General features: G+C 40.6%; 1 protein-coding gene across 1 annotated transcript in view; it reads right to left on the bottom strand.

The window, feature by feature from the left end:
* Nucleotides 1-27,388, bottom strand: part of Rnf115 (ring finger protein 115) — a 56,967-nt gene that overhangs the window by 15,244 nt on the left and 14,335 nt on the right. The window contains exons 2-3 of the mRNA XM_051166076.1: nucleotides 17,727-17,785; nucleotides 13,698-13,752 (exon numbers count right to left, since the gene is read on the bottom strand). Coding sequence (XP_051022033.1) covers nucleotides 13,698-13,752; nucleotides 17,727-17,785 — 114 coding nt within the window. The remainder of the gene's footprint in view (nucleotides 1-13,697; nucleotides 13,753-17,726; nucleotides 17,786-27,388) is intronic.

The raw sequence follows: 27,388 nt of genomic DNA, 5'->3' as shown, positions 1-27,388 counted from the left end.
AAGTGTCCCTCAGTAGAAGAATGGATAAAGAAACTGTAGTACATTTACACTATGGAATACTACTCAGCTATTAAAAACAAGGAATTTCTGAAATTTGTAGACAAATGGATTGAACTAGAAATGATCATAATGAGTGAGCTAACCCAGAAGTAGAGAGACTCAAATGGTATATACTCACTTATATCTGGACACTAGCCCAAGGGGCATGTTCCATGAAAGTTTTCACTTACCAGGGAAGTGGGATAGGTGTAAGGACATATAGGAGATAGGGAAATAGAAGGATCCAGAGGGTTCTAGAAACCTACAAGAAGAACACTAAAATGGGCAGATCTAGGCCAGGGGTTCTGCTCAAACTATGGTACCACCCAAGGACAATACGTGCAGTCAGCATCAAACCCCTACCCAGATCTAGCCAAGGGACAGGACATTCTCCACCGTTAAGTGGAGAAGGAGATCTGACTTTCACACAAACTCTGGTGCCCCATATTTGGCCATGCCCCCTTGACGGGGAGGCCTGATGGCACCTGGAGGAAGGATAGCAGACTACCAAGAAGAGACTTGATACCCTAGCATCATATTCAGGGCGAGGAGGTCCCCCTTAGTCACAGTCATAGGGAAGGGGAATGGGGTGAAAGCAGGAGGGAGGGAGGAATGGGAGAATGCATGGGATGGGATAACAATTGAGATGTAATATGATTTTATTTTTCAATAAAAAAAGAGACTCTTCTGCTTCAAAAGAAGTTTATTTTCAAGGAGGAAGATACAGACACCAATCCCAAGTAGCACCTTACCCCAGAACAGAAAAGGAAACTGTTATGGTTAGAAGCTCAAAAGTCCCATACAGCCCTTTGGGGCTACTGGGGAAAGCTGTGGAACCAGCTGTCTCTCTGCTTCACTGTTATGTGCATCTACTACCAAGAACTGAACTGTCCCACCAAGCATTCCTTGTCACAATGAACCATGAACCAGAATAAGCCATTCTCCCCTTTAGCTGTCTCTGTTAGGTACTGTAGTCACATAGATCCAAAACTAACTAATACAGAGACTATAATATGTTAGCCAAGGGCAAGTATCATAAGATACGAAGGATGCCACCATAGCATTCTTTTCAGTAGCAGTATATCATGGATATTTTGTATAGTAAGATTACTATCGTAATATATTCAACACATATAAAATAACACATGAATAATATGTAGAAAATACATCATAAGTCCATAAACCATCTTTCAGTTTGTATCTCTAAAGCTACTGAAATTCTTTCTATGCAGCACTCTCACAACCTCCAGAAGTTAACTGCTATCCAAAAAAAGGTTTTTTCCCCCAAGACAGGGTTTCTCTGTGTAGTGCTGGCTGTTCTGGACTTGCTTTGTAGACCAGGCTGGCCTCAAATTCAGAGCAATCTGCCTGCCGCTGCCTCTCTGAGTGCTCACCTGGCTTGTTATCCAAATATTTTGTTTACATTTCACTGGCTTTCCCACCATTTTTATTTTTGTATGTTTATTAGCATACACTAATTATACATGTAGATAATATACTTTTACCATATATGCCCCCTGTAACATCCTTTTGTTCCCCCCCCCCCCACCTCCACTCCTGCTGTCTTCTTCCCCTTCCAAGCCAGCCCCTTCTACTTCATTTTCCTCCTTTGGGTATTGTTTTCCTTTGGTTATGTATTCTTATTGACCCACTAAGCTTCAGTGTGGTTGCTCATAAGAGCACATGTGAGGTTATTTACAGACTTACAGGAACATAGGCACCTTACTAGTAGCTACACAGCTGAAGAAAATGCTTCTCCCTCTCCATTTCCATGGGTTTCTTAGGCCACACACTCTAGTCCTCACACTTGCTCAGCCCAGCTAATTAGACTCTCTAGATAACTGTCCATTATCATCACAGCTAATACAGTGGAAAAGTCAAAGCCCCTTCAGCATGAACTCCAGGGACATTGCACTTGTCTAGCTATGCAAATTGGTACAAATGAATAGTAACAGTGTATTTCTAGCCTACTTTCATCCCTAGATGACAGTGTGCCCTAACTGTGGAACAAAGATATAGGAGTCCATCTCAGAACTTTGTTCCAAACCAATGGGAAGGATAAGAATAGCTTCAGGTCATCTGTCTCAGAGCAGACTTACACAAGCATAAGGGAAACAAACTCATTAACAGAACTGGGTCTTCAGGACACAACTTACATAAGCACAAACTAACTGAAACTTACAGAGTTTTAGTAAAACATTCAAAAGAATCACATGGTTAGACAAATTTGGTCTTGAAGAATGACAAAAGAACTCTGAATAGAAGTAAAAGGACAAAGCTTCCAGTATCATTATAAACAAGACAGAGCTGGGGCAGCTAAGCAGTCCTCCCCACAGCGGCTGGCGACTGGATGCCAGCACTTGTCTCTAGCAGGAAGGAGGAGACAGGATCACTAGGGCTTGCTGGCGTCTAGCCTACCCAAGAAAACACTGGCTCAGTGGAAGAGGCAGAGGGTGATAAAAGATGACACCTGAGGTGCTCTTTTGACCTCCATACATGCACACACCAGCACACTCATATGCATACGCACCCACACAGAAACGCATGAAAATAGAACAATAAATCTCTTAAAATACAAAAACTAAACAACAACCAAACAAACCAAAACCAAAGAACAGGATAGATGGTGTCTTCCACCTGGCAGAACTTGCTCTGAGCATGCTACAATCACATCCTCCACACACTTAAAATGTTAAGAATAAAAACAGTTAATTATATGACACAGAATCTCACTGTTAGCTATAAAATTAAGAGAACTATAAATATATCATAAAAACCATGTACAAATATATTAATAGCAGCACTCCTCCTAAGAGCTCCAGTGTAAATGCCCCATGCCCCTCAGCTAACAGAGAGACACACAGTACTAGAAAGTCATATGGAGATAGCACTAATGAGGAGACTGCTTGCCTGCAACACTCAAGCTGAGATAATTCCCAGCACCAAGAAGAAAAAGTGAATTTCTACATAATGTATGTACAGCTGCACAATGAAGGAAGTAATAATGTATGCTACAACAAGGTGAAACTTGAAAACATTATGCTAAGTAGAAAAAATTCATTCAGAAAAGGTCAAGTATTGTATTATGTTTCCATTTATAGCTGCTGTCCTACATAGAGACAGAAAGTGGATTGGTGGTTGATTGATGTGAGAGAACTGTGGAGAAATAAGAAGTATAAATGGTTAAAAGACTGGGGCTAATGAAAACATTCTGGGGACTGGAGAAATAGTTTCATCAATAAAATGCTTTGCAAGCACAAGGATCTAAGGTTAATCTCCATAAACCCACATTAAAAAAAAAAAAATCCAAGTATGGACTTATGCTAGCACAGAGGAAGTCGAAATAGGCAGATTCCTGGGGCTCAGTGGCCAGCCAACCTGCCTAATTGGTAGTGGCCAGTAGGACACCCTGCCCCAAAAGAAATGATGGAGATTACGAGAGAGAGAGAGAGAGAGAGAGAGAGAGAGAGAGAGAGAGAGAGAGAGAGAGAGAGAGAGAGAGAGAGAGAGAGAGGAAGGATACATCTTTGAGTGTGATATGTATGAATGCTCTGGAATTAGTGATGATGATTACACAACGGTATGAACGTGTTAAAACCGGTGAGTTCGTTGTTGTTTTTGGGTTTGGTTTGGCTTGGTGTTTTGAGACAGGGTTTCTCTGTGTAGCCTTGGCTATCCTGTACTCCCTTTGTAGACCAGGCTGGCCTCAACTCACAGAGATCCATCTGCCTCTAAAACTGGTGAGTTATATACTTTAAAAGAGTGAATTATGTTATATGTGCATTCCTCTCAGTTTGAAAATATCACCAAGACATAGTAACTTTATAACCTACTCTCAACAACAGCTTTAACAAACTTAACAAAGAAACTTCAGGGTTAAACTGTACCGTAGATCAAATGCACTCATCAGATCTCTACAGAATATTCTATCCAACACCTGCAAAATACACATTTCTTCTCAGTAGCTATGGGTCTTTCTCCAAAGCAAATCACATTGAGTTCAAGTCCTAGCACCACCTGGAAGCTCACAACTGTCTATAACTGTTGTCCTATACAATTCAATGCCCTCTTCTGGTGTGCACGTGTACATGCAGACAAAACATCCATACACATAAAATGAAAAAAAAAAAAAAATTAAAGAGAAAAATATGATTAAAAAAAAAATCCAGAAAATGGCTGGTTGGTAGTGGTGCATCATTAGTCCCAGCACTTGTGAGGTGTAGGCAGGCAGATCTCTGTGAGTCCAAGGCCGGTCTGGTCTACAGAGCTAGCTCCAGGACAGCCAGAGCTATACAGAGAAACCCTGTATCGATAAAACAAAAACAAAAGCAAAAAACAAAAAAACACACATAACAACATAAAATAAAAAGGGAACATTACCAATATCCTATACTTAAACGATTAAAAAATTCCATCAGAAAACTCTTATAACTGATAAACATTTTTGCAAAGTAGTAGGATACAAATCCAGCATTCAAAAAACCAGTACTGGGGCCGGCAAGGTGGCTCCATGCGTAAATGAGCTTGCTGCCAAGCTAATGACCTAAGTTCAATTCCCAGGACCTACATGACAGGAGGAGACCACCAACTCCTATAAGTTATCTTCTGACTTCTACACATGTAACACTGCATGCTCACATGCACACATGCGTGTGCGCGCGCACACACACACACACACATAGAAACCTGTACAAGACCACATGCACCTGTAACCCCAGTACTGTTGGGGGATAGGATTGGGGGGGAGTCATTGGGTTTGCTGGCACCGCTACTGCCCACTAATATTTGACAAAGATGTCAAAAACATCCATTAAGGGGCTGAAGAAATGGCTTGGCAAGTAAAAGTACTTGTTGGTCTTGCAGAGGACATGGTGGTTCATAACCATCTGTAACTCCAGTCCCAGGGTATTTAATGTCCTCTTCTATCCTCCAAAGGCACCAGGCACACACATACCTACATGCAGGCAAAACATTTGTACACTTAAAATAATAAAATAAATAAATCTAAAAAATTTAAATACATAAAAATTTTCAGCATCTTTAGTCATTTAGAGAAATACAAATCAAAACCACACTGAGATTCTATTTCACCCCAGCTAGAACGGCTACCATCAAGAAAAGAAACAAAATCAGATATGGCAAAATATGAAGATCTGAATTCAATCTCCAGAACTCATAAAAAGACCAGGCATAGTAGTGCACACGTGTAATGCCAGGCTGGGGACTTCCCTGCCACATGCCTGGCCTCAGCAGCCTTCCTTAACCACGTAGGGAGAGTCCACAGTCCCTGTACTCCTGTATTGTTCAAGAGTCTAATGCCAGAACCACTAAGCAGTCAAATTCTGCTGCCTGCTTGGGATGAGCCTGGTCCCCTCCTTGAATTCCATTCATGTAAGCTTTCTTTTGTTGTTGCTCTTTAGGAACAGATAGCTCCTTAGGCTGTTCTTTGACAGATTGCAGACTTAGCTGGGTGGGAGTCTTGCTATGTGGGCACCATGTCCTTTAATTCCATTTCTCCTTATCTCTTTCAGCACAAACCAAGGTCCCAATACTAATTCTCCTAGTTCTTCCTTTATCCTCAGATTGTACATTTTGTATTTCTTTTTGCCCTGCTTGTTAACTTTCATTGTAGATCTGCATAAGAGTGATCACTAATAGCTACATTTGTCAATATTAGGCCATCTTGAAATCTGCCAAGGAAATTAGTACAGAACTCTTCAACTTAGTCTCAGGTAAATTATTCAGATAATGGCAAAATGCAGCCACACTCTTTGCCAAAATATCACAAGAATGGTCTCTAGCTAATATTGTTCCCCTGGAAAACTTTTCAAGTAGGGCACCCATAGTCCACACTGCTCTCAGAACTACTGTCTTTAAGCTCCTACTAGGATGTCCCATTAAGGCCCAATTATAGGCTTATCACATTTAACCACTTTCCTAGTCCAAAGTCACAAAGTCTTCTACATTTCTCAAAAAAACAAACAAACAGGGCTGGAGAGAGATGGCTCAGCGGTCAAGAGCACTGTCTACTCTTCTAGAGGTCCTAAGTTCAATTCCCAGCAACCACATGGTGGCTCACAAGCCCTTATAATGAGATCTCATGCCCTCTTCTGGCATGCAGGTGTATATGAAGATAAAGCACTCATCTATATACAACAAATAAATCTTTAAACACACACACACCACCAAAAACCAGCATGGTCAGACATGTTACAGTAATAAAACACTTCCTAGTACCAAGTTGTATCTTAGTTAGACCATGACCAAGGCAACTTATAAAAGAAAGCATTTAATTTGGGAGTTTATGGGCCCACAGGATTAGTCTCTGACCATCACAGCTGGAAGCATGGCAACAAGAAGGCACTAAAGCAGTAGCTGAGAGCTTACATCTGATCCACAAGCATGAGACAGAGAGAGAGTTAACTGGGGATGGTGTGAGGTTTTAAATCTCAAAGCCCAGGCCCCAGTGGCACACCTATTCCAAAAAAGGCCACACCTCCTAATCCTTGCCAAACAGTTCCACCAACTGCAGACCAAGTCTATGAGGGTCATTCTCATTAAATCATCACAGTATCCCAGCTTACGGAATAAGTTTTTGTACTATGTCTTCATATTGGCACTAGAAGCATTAGATGACACTGGAAGTTAGGTAGCATTAGAGTAGCTGCTCTGGGATGGTTAATGCTGACTGCTAACTTGACAGAATCTAGAATTATCTAGGAGATGAGCCTCTGGGCGTCCCTATGAGGCATTATATAGACTAAGTTAATCAAGGTAGGTGGTACCATTTCATGGGTTCTGGACTGAATGAAAAAGAGAAACTAAGCCAGGCAGTACCATGTATGTGCATGTGTACATCCTATGACCAGCTGCCTCAGACGCCTGCTCCAGACTTCCCACATGATGGACTGTGAAATCAAAATAACCCTTTTTCCTTTAATTTTTCCCAGGCATTTTATCTTACTTTGAAGTACATGTGGATCCAAAGAGGTGTTTTAGAGTGGACTCTTTAGCCAGGTTTTAGATACATGAAGCAAAGTCACATCTTCATCTGATTGTTATTGGCAAATGTAAAGGAGCAAGGAGATCCCATTTGTCACAGAAATAAAACTTCTATTTAGCAATGGTTGTGAGGAAGGCTGAATAAAATCAGCTAAAAACAAAGTATAATTTAAAAGATTTGTGCTTTAAAAGGTCTATCTCTAAAAAATAACTTATTCAAAAAACTTAGGAAAAGCCAGGCATGGTAGCTCACACCTTTAATCTAAGTACTTTGGAGGCAGAAGCAGAAAGATCTCTGTGAGGTTCAGGCCAGCCTGGTCTACAAGTTAGATTCAGATCAACCAGAACTACAAAGTGTGAGACCGTGTCTCAAACACGCACGCACGCATGCACGCACGCACGCGCACACATGATGGGGGAGTGGATTTAGAAAAAAATAATGGCTTTTACACTAAGCATTCAAGTCACTTGCAGAAAAAGAATAATGGGATAGTGAAAGAAAATAAAAACAGAGCCCTGGGGATTCTGGAACACATGGCTAAGAAGCAAATGGAGTCAGGCATGGTGACCCCTCCCTGTCCCGTCTTCAGCACCACAGATGGAAGCAGGAAGATCACTATGAGGCTGCAGTCACTCAGCATTACAAAATTAGTTCTAGGGACTCCAAAGTCTCAAAAACAAAACTCAAAACAAACAAACAGAAAAGGTAAGTGAAAGCAGGGTATGCTGTAATCACAGCATTTCAGAGTGAATCATGAGTTCAAGGCCAGCCACTGGACAAAGCAAGGTCCAGACCAGCCGGAGCTACAAGGGATTCTTGACCAGCCCCCACCCCACCAAGAGAAAAGGAATATAAAAATTAAAATGATTATAATACCAACACAATAAAAGAAAAGGACAGTCCAAAAATATCTGAAGATTGGACATCATCATGGCAGACTTTTTAAATTTTTTTACTCCCCCCCCCCCCCAAGACAGGGTTTCTCTGTTTAGTCCTGGCTGTCCTAGATCTCACTTGGTAGACCAGGCTGGCCTCGGGAGCCTCTGCCTCCTGAGCACTGGGATTAAAGGAGTGTGCCACTACTGCCCGGGTAATTTAATTTTGTTTTTTTACTAAAGATTTATTTTCAGTTACACATATGCATGGGCTAAGGAGGGCACATAAGTGTATCTGCACATGGAGGCCAGAGAGTGAGATCCCACTGTAGCTGGAGTTCCAGGTGGTTGTGAGCTACCCAGTGTGGGTGCTAGGAACCAAACTTGGGTCCTTCAGAGGAGCAGCAAGTGCCTAATCATTTACAATGGCCTTTGATCAAAACAAGTGTATATCCACAATTTTATTTACTTCAATCTGAGGTACCTTTCTTTTATTCTTGACCAACTCTGTGCTTTCTGCAGGCAAAAGGACATCTATCTCCCCCAGTCTACCTCACACTACTCCCAGTGCCTTGTTGACTACAGATGTGAACTATCAAACACAGAGGTTAAAACAGAAGACTCTGGCCTTTCATTTCCGCTTTGTCCTCTTCACTCATTCCTCGTTCGTCTTCACTATTGCAGGGATGATGTGTCTGGTTGGTGAGTACCAGTGCCTAACAGCTACCAATTATAGTTCTCCAGTGGGCACAGTTATTATATTAGGACGCTGCATAAAGGAAAAAGTTCTAAAGTGGTTCTGAGCATACTTGTCTACTCTACAGCCTAATTATCAGATGGATAATCATGTATAAACTTGGTATACCCATACAATCACAGTTCAACTATGTTGTCCAATTCAGTTCAAGAAAAAATAACTTTTTAATAAACATTGATAATTATTTTTAAGTGTATGAGAGTTTTGTCTGCATTAATGACTGTGCACCACATAGAAGTATAATTCCATGATCAACCATCACACATAACATAGCTAACACAGGATAATAGTTTAATAAGCACAGTGTGAACACAAAGAGAAGATGAAGTCATAAAATATAGAATAACATATAATTCATAAAAATATATGACTAGGAACACAAAGATAGCAAAAACCTAAGTACATTTTAAGAAGCAAAACTACAAAAGATTTAAATGTAGTGATTGCAACTGGACAGTTATGAGGTATGCATAGGAGAAATGGGAAGCATTATGCCAAAGAAAAATTTAGTATAATGAGAATATAGGAGATTTTTAGTTTTCAGAAAGCCTTCTCAGGCTGGGCATGGTAGCTCATGCTTTTAAACCCAGCACTCAGGAGGCAGAGGCAGAAGCAGGCAGATCTGTGAGTTCAAAGCTATTCTGGTCTATCTATTTAGTTCTTGGCCAGCAAGGGCTACACAGTAAGACCTGTTTAAAAAAAAAAAAAAAACAAACAAAACAAAACAAAACAAAAAAAAAAAAAACCAAAAAACTTTCAGTACTTATGTCTCAGTACATCATTCAAAGAAATCTGAAAATAACGCAAATGGAGATATTCTTTTTTGGGTTTTCTGTTGCTGGTGTTTTTTGTTGTTGGTTTTTCTGAGATCCTTGCCTCTGCCTTCCTTGTGCTGAGATTAAAGGTATGGGCCGCCGCCACCTAGCATCTTAGGCAACAGAACAAATTTTACTTGAATAAACTGCTCAGAACACTCTGTCCTCTTGTGCATACCTGGAAGCTCTTTTATCTTACTTTCAGCCAATCTGAGGAAACAGCCATAACCAATTCGCTCTGTATCTTTGACTCTCTCATTTCCTTCCCTCTTTCTCCTCTCTCCCTCTCCAACCTTGCTTTATGGGTTTGTGGGTGCATGCTTGCATGCATAGAGACTGAACCCAGGACTTTCACTCTAGCCTCAAGGGCATTTTTTTTTTCTTTTTTTGGTTTTTCGAGACAGAGTTTCTTTGTTTAGCCCTGGCTGTCATAGATCTCACTCTGTAGACCAGGCTGGCCTCAAACTTAGAGATCCGCCTGCCTCTGTCTCTGCTGGGATTAAAGGTGTGCCTCACCACGCCCGGCTCTCAAAGGCATTCTTGCACTCAATGACCTTCAGATCAGATGTCTCACTGTCACCAGGTATTTGTCAAAGGCTTTCATGTAATCAGTGAATCCTCTGGTAACTTCTTGAGGTTATCATCAGCAACTTCAGAATAGCAACGTCCTCTCAGTCTCCGCACTTGTATCACCATCTTAGATTCGCTCTCTGTATGTCCCCCATGTGTAGTGCTGCTGGGGTAAGCCTCTTTCTGCCTTCCTTCCACCAACTGCCCTCCCCACTGCAGCCTCACTTCAAGGATAAATACATAAGCAGTAAGTATTTTAGAAATTTCCTTAGACTAAGCTTTTTCTAATATAGCCATGGGCGGGGGGCAAAGGGAGGGCTAGACATAGCTCAGCAATTAAGGACACTGGCTGCTCTTCAAGAGAACCTGGGTTCAATTCCCAGCAACCACATGGCAGCTCACAACTCAGGTTCCAGGGGACCCAACATCCTCACACAGACATACAATACAGGCAGGCAAAACACCAATGTACATGAAGTAAAAATACATATATTAGCACTCAGGGAGATAGAGGCGGGTAGATCTCTGCGTTCGAGGCCATCCTGGTCTACAAAGCAAGTCTAGGACAGCCAAGGCTACACAGAGAAACACTGTCTCAAAAAACAAAACAAACAAAAAATAAAATTAGATAAATAATATAAAAAGGAAAATTAAAATACATATCCGTTTATAGATTCAGCTAATTATAGAAAATAATTTCTTCATTATCTAAGCAACTCGCTAAAGAAAAACACAGTGAAATCAGCGTAAGCCTTTGGTGAAATAACCAATGAGAACATGGAAAGTAAGTGTTGTTGCTCTATTTAACTTTTTTTCTAAGTCGTTTTTCTCTCCAGGGACATGGGTATTGAACGTATAGCTTAAGAATACTATTTTAGATAGTTTTTTTTTAAACAACATCTTTTTTTTCCCCCTAAATCCCCTCTCCATGAAATGCATTCACAGCTGTAATCTATCAGCCCCTTACCTTATGATAGACATTTTGAGGTCTACACACTGAGCATTTGTTGTCTTACTTAATCTTTACAACATCCCTATGAAGTACATGTTTCCATTTACCCCATATTTTCCCAAGGAAACAAACAGGCACACAAGGACTGAAGGAAATTTTGCTGGAATTGCACAGTGAGGGTGCACACTCAGGGTCTGGACTCAAATAACTTTACTTTTCGTCACTATCCAGGATCCTTCCTGGACTAAAAGATCTTTTCCTCTGTACTTCTACATACATAGAGAGGTTTGGTACACTCTCTGCATCTGTCTCTTCCCACCCATTTCATATGTTTAAATGTGCTCTCCAGCTACACTGTAATGCTGTGCAGGGAAGGCAACCAGACATTTGCTTCCTGCCCCTACTTCTAGCAGAAGTACTATGTATGAAAACGGTTCTCATTTAATTCTTTAAATTCCTTGGGGATTTCTAGAATATTATAAAGACATTTTTCCAATTATAAAATGTAAAATATCATTTTAAAAGAAAAAAAAAATTAACCCCAGCACTCAGGAAAGAAGTAGGTGGATCTCTGGGAGTTAGAGGCCAGCCTGGTCTACACAGTAAGTTCCAGGACAGCCAGAGCTACATAGTGAAACACTGTCTTGGGAAAGAAAAGAAGGAAAAAATTAAATTGAGGCATGGTGACAAGAGACCTCTACAGAGGGAAAATTGGGCATGATCACACCCTTGCTACAAAGCTGTCACTGCTAAGGGAACATGAACTCACAACAAAATCAACACCCAAAGGGTGGCCCATGTCATGGTGTCAGATACAGGGATACTAAAGTTAGTCTGCTGACTGCATGTACTTATTTTCCTTCTTACTCAATGCATCTCCTCCTCATGAATCATACATACAAAACTGACAGATCCATCTATTTCCATTTCTAAAAGAGAACACGTAAAGAAAATCAAGTTTAGTTTTTTTTCTGCATATACACAATCAGAAACAGACTGTGTTCTTAGGAATAGCACGATCAACGAAGAAATCAAGAAGTCTGCAGGCCTCATGTGGAGAATACTTTAAATGTCTCTCAATCTATCAACAGGAAAATACAAATGAGTGTTCAACTACATGATCTGTCTGAAGTCACACTCACAAAAAATCATCCTAAAAGTCTTAGAACTAGAGTTAGGAATCACCATAGGCCATAAACAAAAGGGAACATCCTTATCACAATTCTGATTGTGGTATCAACAGGGAAGGGTGACACATATAGGTCTTAAGATAATTCTCAAAAAAGAGAAAAGTTCAGGGATTTATGGGCCTATTAACTATGATTCTGAAACAAAAAGGAACTCTGACTATGGGATTTAACATTAATAAACTGTTTTGGTTATATACCAGCTTTAGCGCCCAGCAAATTGTGTGGCAACAGAAAAGTCCACAAGTAAAAGAAGAAAGTGAAAGTGTTTGCTGTTCGGTGAGCTGGGTTTTCCCATCTGGCCAACAGTCTCTAAATGACTGAGAGCAGAGTATGGATGGCACTGAACTGTACTGCAAACAGTTTAAGAGCTCAGCATGATGGCACATGTCTAGTCTTAGCTTCTCCAGAGGCTAAGGAAGGAGGATCAGTTGATCTCATGAGTTCAAGACACACCTAGGCCATAGAGTGAAACCTTACAAAACTCTTCCTCCAGAAACATGAGGTTCAACAGTCACACAAGCCCAAAGAAAAGAAAAAGCTCAAAGAAAACCCAAAGAACTCTGAGTTTAAAACAATGTTATTAAAGGACATAGACTAATGCCCTAGTGCTCTACTTTCAAATAATAATTCAGAGTTTTGTTTTTCTAACTGGGCATGGTGCCATACGTCTATAAATCTTAGTACCTGGAGTACCTGGGATGCAGAGGCAGGAGGATTATGGGTTCAACAGCTAATGCTACATAGTAAGAGGCCTGCCTGGACCATAGAGGGAAGAAGGGAGCAAGGGAGGGACAGAGAGACAGAGGGAGAAAGAGAGCATATTTAACATATGGATTCCACATTATACAAAGAAATAGAAGTTAATTAATTAATTAAAGGTCCCATCTTAGCATCTGAAAGGCCAAAAATATATTTACTTCATAGCAAACTACTATGTTAACAAAAGATAAATTCTAGGGCCGGGAGTGGTGGCACATCTTTAATCCCAGCACTCAGAAGGTAGAAGCAGGCAGATCTGTGAGTTCAAGGCCAGTTTGGTCTACAAAGTGAGTCTAGGACAGCCAAGGCTATACAGAGAAACCTTGTCTTGAAAAACAAAACAAACAAAGAAACAAACATAAGATAAATTCTAAAACCTAGTTCTATACCATACCATGTTGAAGATTGCTTTATTGCAATTTGGGTAACAATTCATACGGGCTGCTATTGCAGCAGAGGCTACAGCGTCACTGTTTTGCAGACAGCACAGACTTTTTGTTCATATACACAAAGTAGCAGCAGAAAAGGAAAACAACCAGGTACAGGGCAGGACAACTTACAGACTACAACCTTCTCCTCAGAAGAACCGTGCTAGCCCCTAGCTACTGTGGACGAGGATCTTTCCAGGCCTCCCTTTGACCACACTGTTCTCACACACTCACTGGGAGGTGATTATCTGTCATCACTCTAATCCCACCCACTTCCTAAACAATCTCTACAGTCGAAGGGAGACTTACCTCGGCAAAACGTGTTGTGCTATTGTCTATCCGGCTGCCGCCACCACCTAAAAAACTAAAGAGAAAAACAACGGTGGTGATTCTATTCCCAGGAATGAGCTCCCTTCCCAGAAGCTAAATATAAAATGGCAAAATGAGAACAAAGCTCAATAAGGAAAAGCAACTCATCCTAACAGGACACCTGCCAAAGACACTGTGTCTGCGAGAGTATCTTAACAACAAGTACAACAGTAACAGACAGTCAAAAGAAAACTGGCACACCAAACAACAAAACCAAGTGGTTTTCAAATGAATTAAAGCTACAGCAAATGGAAATTTGGGGAGAGGGGCCATTGCACAGAAAGAAGGACTCACAGCCAGTAACACAAGTCAAAGTTAGCCTAGCAAAGGAAGAAAAGTAAATATGTATTCTCAATGAGTCTAAGAAAACAAAATATCTCAGGTGAAACCATCCAACCAGCAGATGATTGAGACAACTGAGGGCAGCATCTTCTGGAATGACTAACTGTGTACTCTAAAGGGCCTGGTGTACATCAGCAGATTAGAAAAGAGTTCACTGCATAGTTCTTCTTTGAACAGGTCTCCCTACTCTTAGAGTATCCTGCCCATGCTTAGGGCTCCCTGCTCCACTAACTGCTTCTGAACTCACCAACCAACTACATCTCTTCCAGATCCCTCTGCACTCCTGAGTCTGCTTTTGAGCTCTACCTTGTATTATACATAGCTAGGATTTGTTTCAACCATTTCAAGCCTTTCCTCCTCTCATAAACATAAACTGAAAGGCCAAAACTGTATTTTATTATTAATATCTCACATATATACATTTATTATTTGTCAGGTGTTATATAATAAATGCACCTTACCTTTGAAAACCTTGTGATGGCATATCCTATATCTATAACTCCAAAATATATGTTGCTAAACCAATAGTGTGGGTCTAAATGATAAAATACCTCTTTTCAAGGACCTAGAGAATAGGAAGAAATGAAACCCCACCACTCATACGAAATTTGCAGAGAAAAAACTGGCTAGCCTTTTTGAGAAAGGAGGCTGGCCTGAATCATAAGAGCTGCTGGACGCCTCTTCAAGTAACAAGCACAAGCAAGCATCCATGATGACCAGAGAGGACTTTTGAACCACTACACGCTACTGTCATTTTCAGGGTTACAGCACTAGTGCAGGCACTGAGCTGATTCACTGAGGAAACAGACAGACCTAGTCAGTCTAAAACCAAAAGCAAATATCCTTTCTGTACTCACTCTCAAGCCTTACTCCAATGAGAAACCACTTGATATTGTGTTTGTATCAGAAATTAAAAATACTTTTAAAAATCATTTTAATTGTACAACGAAGTACTTGTAACAGCTATCCTAAATAAATAATTGTACTACCAGATTATATAATACATGGCTATAACAGCTACTTTATTGCTAAAATCTAACAGGCTTCCAAGCATCATCTTTCCTGGGTTGTGTGGTTGGTAGTTGGTAGTGGTGATGGTGTGTGTGTGTGTCCTGTTTTTGAGACACAGTTTGACTACATAGTTCAAACTGGCCCTGAACTCACTAGCCCAAACTAATTTCAAAGTCAGGATCCTCCTGCCTCTGCCTCCCAAGTGCTGGGATTACAAGTGTGCATCACCATATATGGCTTCTTTCCTACCTTTACTGCATGATTTCAGAAACTCAAATGTTAATAATTCAAATAATTTACTCTATCTTTTAAGGTTCTGCTGCCCTGAAACTCTTCCAGCATTCCCTTTCTTTAAAATTCTACACCCCCTTAAGAGTAAACAAACTGGAGCTGGAGAGATGGCTCAGTGGTTAATAGAACTGACTCTTCTTCTAGAGAACCCAGGTTCAATTCCCAGCATCCACATGGCAGCTCACAACTGTCTATAACTCCAAGATCCGACATCTTCACACAGATATACATGCAGGCTAAACAATGTACATAAAATTAAAAATAAATAATTTTTAAAAAGAGTAAACAAACTAACTACAGAGAAGGGATAATAAAAGCAACAATATCCTAATAAATTTTACAAAACTTAAGAAAGTTTACAAGATGTGCTCTAGTATGTGTGGAAGCAGATGGGGCCCAATATGTTATATTTACATGCAAAGACTTCCTCATATTGATTTGTTTTTCTGGTACTGAGGGTTGAACTTAGGGCCTCTCACAGGATAGGTAAACACACCTACCACTGAGCAACATTTTCTTTCACTTTTTCTTTAGAGATAAGGTCTAAGTTGGCCAGGCTGACCTGGGAACTTTATAACCCAGGCAAGCCTTATAGTCATCCTGCCTCAGCCTTCTAAGTAACTAGTATTTTTGGCTTGCAGAATCATGCTCAGCTTCAATAAACTTTTACCATCCACTATTATTCACTGTAATTTCTAAGTACTAAAGTCAGCAAATACTTATAGATTTTATAAAAGGGAATAATAATTCATCATCTGTAAGACTGAGTCTAAGAGAAGCATTTCTTCCCTCTTTAAAAGCACTGACCACCAGGTGATGGAAGCTCACACCTTTAATCCCAGCACTCAGGAAGCAGAGGCAGGCAGATCTCTGAGTTTGAGGCCAGCCTGATCTACAAAGTTCCAGCACAGCCAGGCGACACAGAGAAAGCTTGTCTCAAAAAAAAAAAAAAAAAAAAAAAAAAAGAGCAAAGTAACAACAACAAAAAACCCACTGACTTCATTCAAAATCCACAGTATTTACATTCAAATAGTTGGCCCCAATAGCATCTATACAGGACAATCTTTGACCAATACAGACACAAATACAAGAATTCAGAGTTGCCTGATAGCAAAGGATTCAGCTGGCAGCTAGTCATTATACTCAGGTATAACTATACTTCACACAAAAGTTCTCTACATCTAAAGAAACCAGAATTATTATTTTAAAATTAGAGGAACATCCATTAGTCACTCCCCTACAACCTTTATACTCTTTATGCAACACATGCAAAGCATAAGTACTTAAATACATATCTGATGCAATTATAATAACACAAATAAGAAAAAAAAATCCAAGTTAGCATGCCATCCACACTAGCAATTTTGCCGTCGTGCCAGCATTATGCATTGTTATTTAAAATCAAAATTGTTACCCTCCCATTCAAGTGTCTGTACCACACTACACCCCATACCACACACTGCTCCAGAAGCTCCGCTCATTTACATATACAACCATCAACCATTAGTACAGTAAACTAACAGTACATACTTTACAATGTGCAGTTTTTCCTGGTTGTGGAAGAAACCTTCAACTTTAGATTCTGCCAACAGCAATATAAAGGAATTACGAACTGGCATAAACCTCCAAAGTCACTCCAAGATTAAGAGACTTCAGGTTACAAATTTGCCTCAAGCAGTTAGTATTTTATCAAGTCAAATGCTAGAATTAAGTTCTTACAGTTTTATTCACAAAAAACCAAGAAATATATTATCACTTAGAGAAAACATTTCCTCTTTTTATCAATATTGTACCTTTAACAAAGCCAAGAAAACAAATCCAACTATTAATATTGCAACAGCAGGAAGGCATTTGGCAACATTAATCTTCCATCTGAACAAGGGACCTATAGCTCCTCTAGGCAGAGAAACAACTCAGTTTCCCTGGCTAGAATATACTGTTTGCCTCATTAGAATCATTATCCCAAGTCACTCTATAGCCACCAAATACGTGTAACAGCAATTTAGCTTCAGGCAACAAAGTAGCCACTAAAAATTAATTAATAATCCAAGAGGACTCCCAAGAAGCAAATGAAAATTTAGTAAATTTATTCTGATATGGCTACAGAGGTTTACTAGGTGTGACACAATAAGGGACAGTGGATAAAATCATATCATCACATTTCTTTCCACTTCTTCTTTCCTTTCCATCTGCACACATACACAGCCTCTACTCCCAGTAGAGGGTAAGCTACAAAGCAAATTCCTTCCAGTTCACTCAGTCAACACTAAGAGAAAATAGTTTTAATACTAGAAAGTTTGGTTTAGTCATAAGCTCATACAATACCTGGAATCATCTGTCACTTCCTCAATAAAGCCTGAGTCACATCTGGGACATATATATTCCTATAAAAGAAAACAATAAGTAAGTAAAAGTTTTTTATTTCATTAGGAATCTAAGCATGTGGCTTTAGGGGCTCATGAAATACAGAAGCTAATGGTCAGGCTGGCAGGGTGACTGAGAGGGGAGAACTTTGCTGTCAAGTCTGATGATCTGAGTGTGATCCCCAAGCCAAGCACAGCAGAAGAGAGCAGACTTCCTGAAAATTGTCCTCTCACTTCCATACTTGTGCCTTTTCACGCACATACCTCTACACACAATAAACAAACAAACATATAATAAAAGCTTTAAGCATTTTAGATGTAGTTATTTATGTCTGTGTTTTGTTCAAATGTGTGTCTATACAAGCGTGTGTGTAATGTCCGTGGAAGTGAGAAGAAGACAGTGGACCCCTGGAACTGGAGTCACTGATGGTTGGGAGCCATGTGGGTGCCAGAAACCGAACCCAGGTGCCTGCAAGATAACATGTGCTATTAACCATTGAGCCACCTCTCCAGCTCCATTTGTAAAAAAAATTAAATCTGGCTTTGAAATGTACGTACTTGCCAGGTAATGGTGGCGCATGTCTTTAATCCCATCATTAGACAGGCAGAAGCAGGCAAGCCTGGTCTCTGAAGTGAGTTCCATTGACAGCCAGGGCTACACAGAGAAACCCTATCTTGAAAAATGAATGAATGAACAAAAGAAATAAAGAGGTAAAAAGTATGTACTTGCTAACTTCTAGGCTGTTTTATTTTCTAATATACTCTGGAAATGATTTCACAAGATATTTACAGAATAGATTCACAGATACCTAAGTGGTTCTCATTAAAAGAATAAGGGAGAATACTAAAGATTTGTTTCTTTGGTTGTTTCTGTTTGTTTTTAATTTGGGACAGTTTGGGTTTTTTTTCTTTTCTTTCTTTTTTTTTTTTTTAATGTTTTTGGTTTGTTGTTTGAAAGGAATGATGGCACAAACAGGATGGTTAATGTTCTAGTTAGCTTTATGCCAACTTGACACTAACTAGAGTCATCAAAGAGGGGTCTCAGTTGAGAAAATGCCTCTATGGGACTGGGCTGTGGGCAAACCTATGGGGTATTTTCTTAATTAGTGATTGATGGGGGTGGGGGGAGAACCAGCCCATTGTGGGTGGGGCCATCCATGGGCTGCTGGTCCTGAGCCATGGAGAGCAAGCCAGTCAGCAGCACCCTCCACGGCCTCTGCACAGCTCTTGCCTCCAGGTCCCTGGCCTGCTTGAATTTCTGTCCTGCCTTCCTTTACGCTGAACTGTGATGTGGAAGCATAAGCACAACACACCCTTCCTCCCAAATGTTTCATCATGGCCAAGCATGATTTAGACAACTAAGACAGCTGGTTATTTCTTGAACTAGAATAAATTAATCATCTAATTTTCTCTTTAAAGCTTAACAGCTCCAATGATTATAACAAAGTAGTAGAAAAATACTAATATTGATGGATAAAAAACTACTATTTTATACTATGTATATCTAAGAAATAAAGAAAATCACAGCATAAATCAATTTATAGCCTAGGAAGTTAAATGAAGGTTTAAGCATTTCCACCCTTCACCCCACAGGGTTTCTCTGTGTATCCCTGCTGTCCTGGAACTCACTCTGTAGACCATGCTGGCCTCGAACTCAGAGATCCACCTGCCTCTGCCTCCCATGTGGTGGGATTGAAGGTGGGTGCTGCCATTGCCTGGCTGAGGCTTTTTTTTTTTTTTTTTTTTTTTTTTTTTTTTTAAAGATTTATTTATTATGTATACAGTGCTCAGGCCAGAAGAGGGCACCAGATCACATTATAGAATGTTATGAGCCACCATGTGGTTGCTGGGAATTGAACTCAGGACCTCTGGAAGAACAGTCAGTGCTCTTAACCTCTGAGCCACCTCTCCAGCCCCTGGCTGAGGCTTTAAACATTTCCAATCTTTCGGTTTGTTTTTGATACAGGGTCTCACTATGCATGCCCTGCCTGGCCTGGAACTCCCATAAAGACCAGGCCTTCAACTCACAAGCTCCTCACTCGTCAGTCTTTCAACCGCTAGGATTAAAGACATATAAGCCGCAATTCCCAGATTTTCTAGTCTATTTCTTAGTTAATGTTCTCAGCTCTTTAAAGAATAAGAGTCCAAATAACTAAGGACAGTGAGGTGGCTCTGCAGGTAAAGGCAATGCCACATGTCTTAGTTTTCTGTTGCTGTAACAAAATACCACGGCCAAAGTAACTTATGAAAGAGCATGTTGAATTAGGCTGGTGGTTTCAGAGGGTTGGGGTCTAGGATGGTGGAGCAAAGGCATGGCAGCAAGTAAAGCTGAGAGCTTCCATTCACCCACAAACAGGAGGCAGAAGCTCAAAATCGTCAAGTCTTTTAAAACTTCAAAGTTTGCCAGCTTTTCTCCAGAAAAGCAACATCTCTTAATCGGCCCAAACAGCCTCCAACCGGAGACCAAGCCCTCAAACATAGGGCATTCTCACTCACAGCAGCACAGCACACCAGCCAGGCAGCCCTCAATTCCATCCAAAACCCACAGGAAAGTGAAGGGGAACAAACTCCACAAAGGAGCTCTGACCTCCACACACATGCCCCAAGCACAACAGTAATAAGTACAATGCTTCTTAAATTTTTTTTTTTGCTGGGCATGGTGGAGCATGCCTTTAATCCCAGCACTTGGGAAGAAGAGGCAGGCAGATTACTGAGTTTGAGGCCAGCCTGGTCTACAAAGCAAGTTCAGGACAACCAAGGCTACAGAGAGAAACTCTGTCTCGAAAAACAAAACAAAAATTTAAATAACCAAAATAGCACCATTAATTAGTTTCTGTATACTTCAGTAATTAATGTTTCTTTAAATAATATCAAAGTTTGGTGCTAAGAAAGAATACACCTTAGAGACTGCTTATAGTTTTTACAATTCTGTTTTGTCTACTCAAATATACCTGAGAAAGACATTTTTAATTCTTTCCTTATTCCATCTACTTTCTGAACACTAAACATGGTTGATCTGCTGTAGATATAGTTGTGACTATCGCAAGCAAAAATGGAATAGTAATTCAAATATCCAGACATTTACTTAAAAGTGATAGAGCAATTCCTCATATCAAGATTAATTTGATGAGGAGCCAGTCAAATCAAGGAACCATGACATTTTGTAAAATAAATCCTTAACAAATAAACATCGGACAAAAAATATAAATTCTAGACTTTGCCTAGAGGATCCAGGACAGGTATTTCTAAAACAGAGTTCTAAGATAGAGTTCCTTCTAAGTGAAGAAGGAAATTGTGTATGTGGGACTCAAGTGTCAAAAATTAGCAGCTGGGAGTCAGGCATGGTGGTGTGGGCCTTTCATCCCAGCACTGGGGAGGCGGCAGCAGGTGAAGCTCTGGGAGTCTGAAGCCAGCCTGGTCTCGATGTCTATATGGTGAGTTCCAGCCGGAGCTACAGAGTGAGAGCCTGGGGGACGGGGAGCCAGGGAGGAAGGAAGAAAGAAAAGAACAGGTTTGGAGGTTAGACAGGAATAGAATGAAGGTGGATACTCAGGATGGATCTAACAGGGACTATATTATGGAAAACTTCAGGCTATGATGGACTTCACTCTGTAGATCAGGTCTCCACTTTGTTCCTCCATTACTCACACTGAGACACCTTTGTAACAGGTGTACTGTGAACTACTGTAAAAGTAAAACAAACTGAAGCCATATAAACCCTGATGCTCTCTTGCTCTTTTTAGCTGCACCCTCCTTGGCACAGTGATTCCATTCCTTTCTCCCACTTAAAAAATGAATATAAATGAGGCTGATTTTAGAATCAACCCTAAAAAGAATTCAATGCAATGCCTGCAGAGACTCACTCTCCAAGTATGAGATGGGTTTCAAGGCCTGATTGTTCCAGGCTGGGTATAATGTAACCGGTGTAGGAATGGTGTTGCAAGACTGGCTTTTCCAGGTCTAGCTGCTCCACAGTGGAAGGCTTGGGTACATGCTCACCTGGCATCCCTGGTGACAATTAGAGTGGAGGCCTGCATATTCAGCAGCTAAGCAGCCCTTGTGTGTCTTGCTGCTCGTATTCTCTGGCCAACTGCTATTCTATTATCTCTTATATTTCATTTTCAGTTTGTAGCTGAGGTTCAAAAGAATACAAAGTTCTTGCATCTGCTAAAGTCTTAGGTATGTCTGTCTCTGTCACCTATCACAGAACACACAACTAGGTCTAAGGGAACAAAGTCCTGATCTACTGTTTCTTTACCTGGACTTTACTAGTTTCCTTGTTTATTGTGCTCTTTTTTCCCCCCTTTTCTTTTAATGCTCTGTTTATTTTTATTTTATGTGCATTGGTGTTTTGCTTGCATGTATGTCTATATGTATGAGGGTGTCAGATCCCCTGGAACTGGACAGACAGTTGTAAGCTGCTAGGAATTTAACCAAGGTCCTCTGGAAGAACAGCCAGTGCTCTTAACCATTGAGTCATCTCTCTAACCGCATTGTACTCTTCTACTTTTTCTTTCTTTCTTTCTTTCTTTCTTTCTCTTTCTTTCTTACTTAGACTTTATTTATTTGTTGTATGAGTGCTCTATTTGCATGTACACCTGTATGCCAGAAGAGGGCATTAGATCACATTACATATTGTTGTGAGCCACTAATATGGTTGCCAGGAATTGAACTCAGGACCTCTGGAAGAGCACACAGTGTTCTTAACCACTGAGCCATCTCTCCAGGCCTCTACTCTTCTTTATAGAACTAGGTAACTATATTCTGGGACTGATGAGGGATCAGGGCCATCCTGAATAGGCAGTCCAGAAAGGGAGAGGAAAAAATACCTCTCTGTGAGACACCTCAGCTGATGATATTTGTAAGGGCGGGTATTTTCCTCTAGTCCATCAATCACAGACACTGGTGAAGTCTCTATAATGCTTTGGAACAAGGGTGGCTTTGAGAATACATGCCAGATTCATCCACACATTATAGAGAGGATGGAGGAAAGAATCAAAGCAGTGGAATGTAAAAAAAGATTGCGGTGGCTGAATGAGAGAGACCCATGTAGGCTCATATATTTGAACACTTAGTCCCTAGTTGGTAGACTGTTTTAGGAAGGAATAGGAGGGGTGGCCTTATTGGAAAAGGTGTGCCACTGAGGGTCAACTATAAGGCTTCAAAAGAACATTACAGGCCCAGTCTCAGTCTCTTAGTTTCTCTCTCTTCCCCCCCCCCCCCCACTGTCTGTCTGTCTGCCTACAACTTGTGGATCAGATGTAAGCTCTCAGCTACTACTTCCACACCATGCCTGCCTGCTGCCACTCTTCTCTACCATGCCATGATAATCATAGACTCACCCTCTGCTACTGTAAGCAAGTGCCCAATTAAATGCTTCCTTTTATAAATTCCCTTGATTGTGGTGTTTCCTCACATCAATGGAACAATAACCAAGACAAAGACTTAGGCTTTATCACACGCTATTGCCAAGTCTATCAGTTGCTATGGGGAGGCAATGTGATGCTAAGGTCCCATTGCTGAAGACTATACTTATTTATGTCATCAAATACAGAGACATAGAGTTGGTGCCTAACTAGAAGCTTCACCCCTACTAACAAGTATTCATGGTGCTGGAAGGTTCTCTGTATAATACCAGAGAATAAAGCTAATCATCAGTATCACTCAGCTATAAATATAAATGTCGAGGTCTGCAACAGCAACCTGTCTGCATGATAGATAGACTGCAATAGTGGCGCAAATGTTGTGTAGGAGTAACCAACTGCTTTTTAAAACTTGGATTTCAGGGCTATTCCATAAGATGTAACCCATACCTGGCATCACTAAAGTGGCCAAGAATCTGAGACTGACTAGGTCATGGTTGGACCTTGCTGTTAAGGTCAAGTCAGGCATTCCCAGAAAGCACCTGAGCTTGGTGCTAAATGATGGACTCCCTTTCTCAGCTGGGTTCCTTCCTCTCCACCTGATATGGGGAAAACCCAGGATCCTCTAAGGAGTGTCATGCAGCCCTCAGGGAGATTACAGGCCCAACCCTTTCCAGATAACAAACTCATTCAGTGTGCAACTGGGGATTCCTGGAACTATCCTCCCCCATGTTAATGAGATGTCTTGGTACCTTAGCTTTCAACCAATGACCATTTTCCATACCTCTAACTGTGCCTGGAGCTCTTCCCCATCTTCCGCTGCCCACAGGGTCATTGAGTGCTTCGTTCCCTTCTAATGATAGGACTGTGCTGCTGCATGTAAATGAAGTATCTATCCCTGGCACCCCTAACCCCACAAATCAAACACATTCACCCCCGAAACCCTCCCACTGCCCAAGGTTTATAATCCCTGATCACTCCACCATCTGAGACTTGTCATTTATTCTGGGGAATGAAGGACTCCCCTCCTCCCTGAAGGATTTGCCTTTGGATCCTGGGGTCTCTGCTGAAGCCCACTTGACCACCTCAAGCTGCTGATTGCCACAGAGCATCCAGTAGACCTGCATTCCGTCCATGAACCGACCAGGCACGGCTATTTGCCCACACCCTTTGCTGTTAGCACAACAGGTTAACTGGAGTGCTGTAACACTGTAATATCACCACTGGTTTTAGAACTTGGGAGTGTCGCACATGGACCTCGCTCTACGTGCTCTAGCCATTCCTGAAGGAAGCAGAACCTGAGACTCCGAGCGGGCAAACCCTGAGAAAAGCACATACTTCAGTGCCTTGCTCGACCCTCATCAGAAGAGCTCCTTCTTGCAATAGATGGGAACTAACCTAGAGAGCCACTGCTGAACAATGCGCAGAGAACAAGAGACCCTGTAGCACTCAGTCCTAAGTGAGATGTCTTCATCAAACTCTATCCCAACTTCCAACCTCCACCTCAAGGCTCAGGGATCTATGTGGAAGAAGAGGTGATTAGACTTTAAGAGCCAGGGATGACAGATGACCCTAAGGGATCAGTGTCTTCCAGACACAGCAGAACTGATGCACATATGAACTCAGAGACTGTGGCGGCCTGCACAACACGGATTCAAGCCAGATGCGCTCCTAACACTGAGAGGGGAAAGTAAACACAAAGTCCTACCCTAACCAAGGAACTCTCTGCAATTGACACCTGCTGGTAAGGGGAAAACCAGTTTTCTCCTGTGGATTTTCATTGGATCTATTAATCCACTCCAGGATAGGTCTCATGCCCAGGGGTGGGTGGCCAACATAAAACAAACTCCATGGTGGTTTGTTTTTTCTATGGTTTTTGTTTCTTTGTGTCTGTCTTTTGTTTTTGCTTTTTTGTGGACTTTTGGGTTCTTTTTGTTTAGCTTCAGCGTATTTTTTTTTTTTCCTTTTTGGTCTTTTGCTTCTTGGTTTTGATTTTAGTTTTGGGCAAACAGAAACAGGGTGGGACAGGACACAAATTTGGGTGGGTAGAAAGGTGGTAGGAGTTGAAGGAAGGGAAAACATGATCAAAATATATTACTTGAAATTTTTTTATATAAAAAATAAATACTGCTCAGACTTCACAACATGGGTGAGGGGAAGCTGAGTAAATATCAAGAGCTGAGTGATACAGAATATGCTACCTTCTCTTCATGATCCTAGACATGGTTTGTTCTAAAAACCAGGCACCTTCACATGAACAAAATGTGCCATAAGTAAACCAAACAGCAAAAGTACTATATAATTTTTCCTGTCACTTGTAAGTAATAATCCTTTCATTTGCAAGCACTAACCAAGCTTTTCTATTGACTTTCTTGTACCATAAAAATATTAATTTTTTTCTAATAAGCAGACCATAGGAATATAAAAATAAGCAGATAAGCAGGTATGGTAGAGGGCTAGTAAGATGGCTCCATTGGTAAAATGATTGCTGGGCAAGCACCAGGACTTGAGATCATCTCTCTGAAACTCACATAAAAAGCCAAGTGTGGCACCACCTGTAGCACCCACCCTGGGGGAAGAGAGACAGGTATATATTCCTGAAGCTCACTGGCTGGCCAGCCTAGCCAAATCAATGTTTCAGGTTCAGTGAAAAACCCATATAAATAAATAAATAAATAAAAACAAGAGTGGAGAGCAATAGCACAAAGACACCAAAATGTCAACTTTGAGCTTATACACACATATTCACATATGCACAAATCCATGCTAAAAAGTACATATACCACACACACACACATTTTCTTTTTAAAGTAGGTATGGTAGCAGACATCTGTAATCCAACCACTGAAAAGGCAGAGGCAAAAGGATTGAACATTTTGGACTACAAAATGTCTCAGGAAATTAAAATAATAATGATGACGATGACAGAAGAAGAAGAAGAAGAAGAAGAAGAAGAAGAAGAAGAAGAAGAAGAAGAAGAAGAAGAAGAAGAAGCAGCAGCAGCAGCAGCTGTTGCTGCTGCTATACTACTAGGGTAATCCAGGATAAGTATATACAACATCTCAGAATCGGGTGTCTAGGCACCCAGGTTCCCTCTTTTCTAGGCAATGCCAAGAAGATCAGTTTATGTCGGCCTTTGACTTCCTTTTCTATGCTTTTATTGCTAACCTCCAATCCCCACCCCACCCCTTGACTAACTATATATTTTCTCTCTGAAAAAAAAATAATGTAATTACTTTGTTGTTTTCCTAATTATAATCACAACATAGCTGTGCCTTACACCAACTGCAACTACACTGCACTTTGAGTGTTTGTCTATCACTTCTAAAAAATGGCTAAATACATTTTTCTGATATTTTCAGAGGTAATTTTAATTACATTTACACACTTTCCATGACTTGAGGAGACTGTGGGTCAAATAGGAGGCAAATATAGTCTTCTTCTGTCTACACACTCTTCCTCATACCTGGACACTGGCCTTAGGACCATTCTGATATTCTCAAATATGGAGTTGTGAACTGTAAGGATAAAGGTATATGTTGGGGTGAGGAATGGACAGCAAAGCATGGATAATTGCCTGGCACTTTGGAAATCTTCTCTGTGTTTACTCACATGTTAATACAGCAAATCTTCTATTCAACCTTTCGATTGCACCACCGCACCCCAATTTCTCCACTGTATATGCACCAGCATGGTCATGCTTTTTTGTCCTTTTTTTCTCCTCTGTTCCAAGTACTGTGGATTAGAGTCTTATACAGGCTAGGAAAACATTAAATCACTGAGCTATATCTTAACCCCTGTTTAAAAAATCTGTGAGAAGGAGGAAACAGGAATGTAGTAATTTCCACTAAACTAAAGGTATTTCCTCCTGGATCTGAAAGTATACTGTTCATAAACCTACAAAGAGATATTTAGTAGTACCATAGATGAAATTAATTAAGATCCTACAGAATATTCCATCCAGTAGATACAAAATACACATTCTTCTTAATAGTACATGAAACCTTTCTAGAAAATATCACATTCTAAGACACAAAGCAAATTTTAACATGACTACAGAAGAAAATAAATGATTTGAACAGAGTCTTAGACTGTAGCCCAGAGGATAACAATTGAGATGTAATCTGAATAAATTATTTAAATAAAAATTGAACAAAAACAACAAAAAATAGTCAAGTTAACTGAAAGAGAAGACCTGAATTAACAAAATTAAAATGAGAATTATAATCGGAATGACTTGAGTTTTCTTTTTCTGTTTGGA

Source organism: Acomys russatus, chromosome 23 (genome assembly GCF_903995435.1).
Source record: "Acomys russatus chromosome 23, mAcoRus1.1, whole genome shotgun sequence".
Lineage (NCBI taxonomy): Eukaryota > Metazoa > Chordata > Mammalia > Rodentia > Muridae > Acomys > Acomys russatus.
Note: the sequence above shows the minus strand (reverse complement) of the source record. Positions and strands in the feature narration are given on the sequence as shown.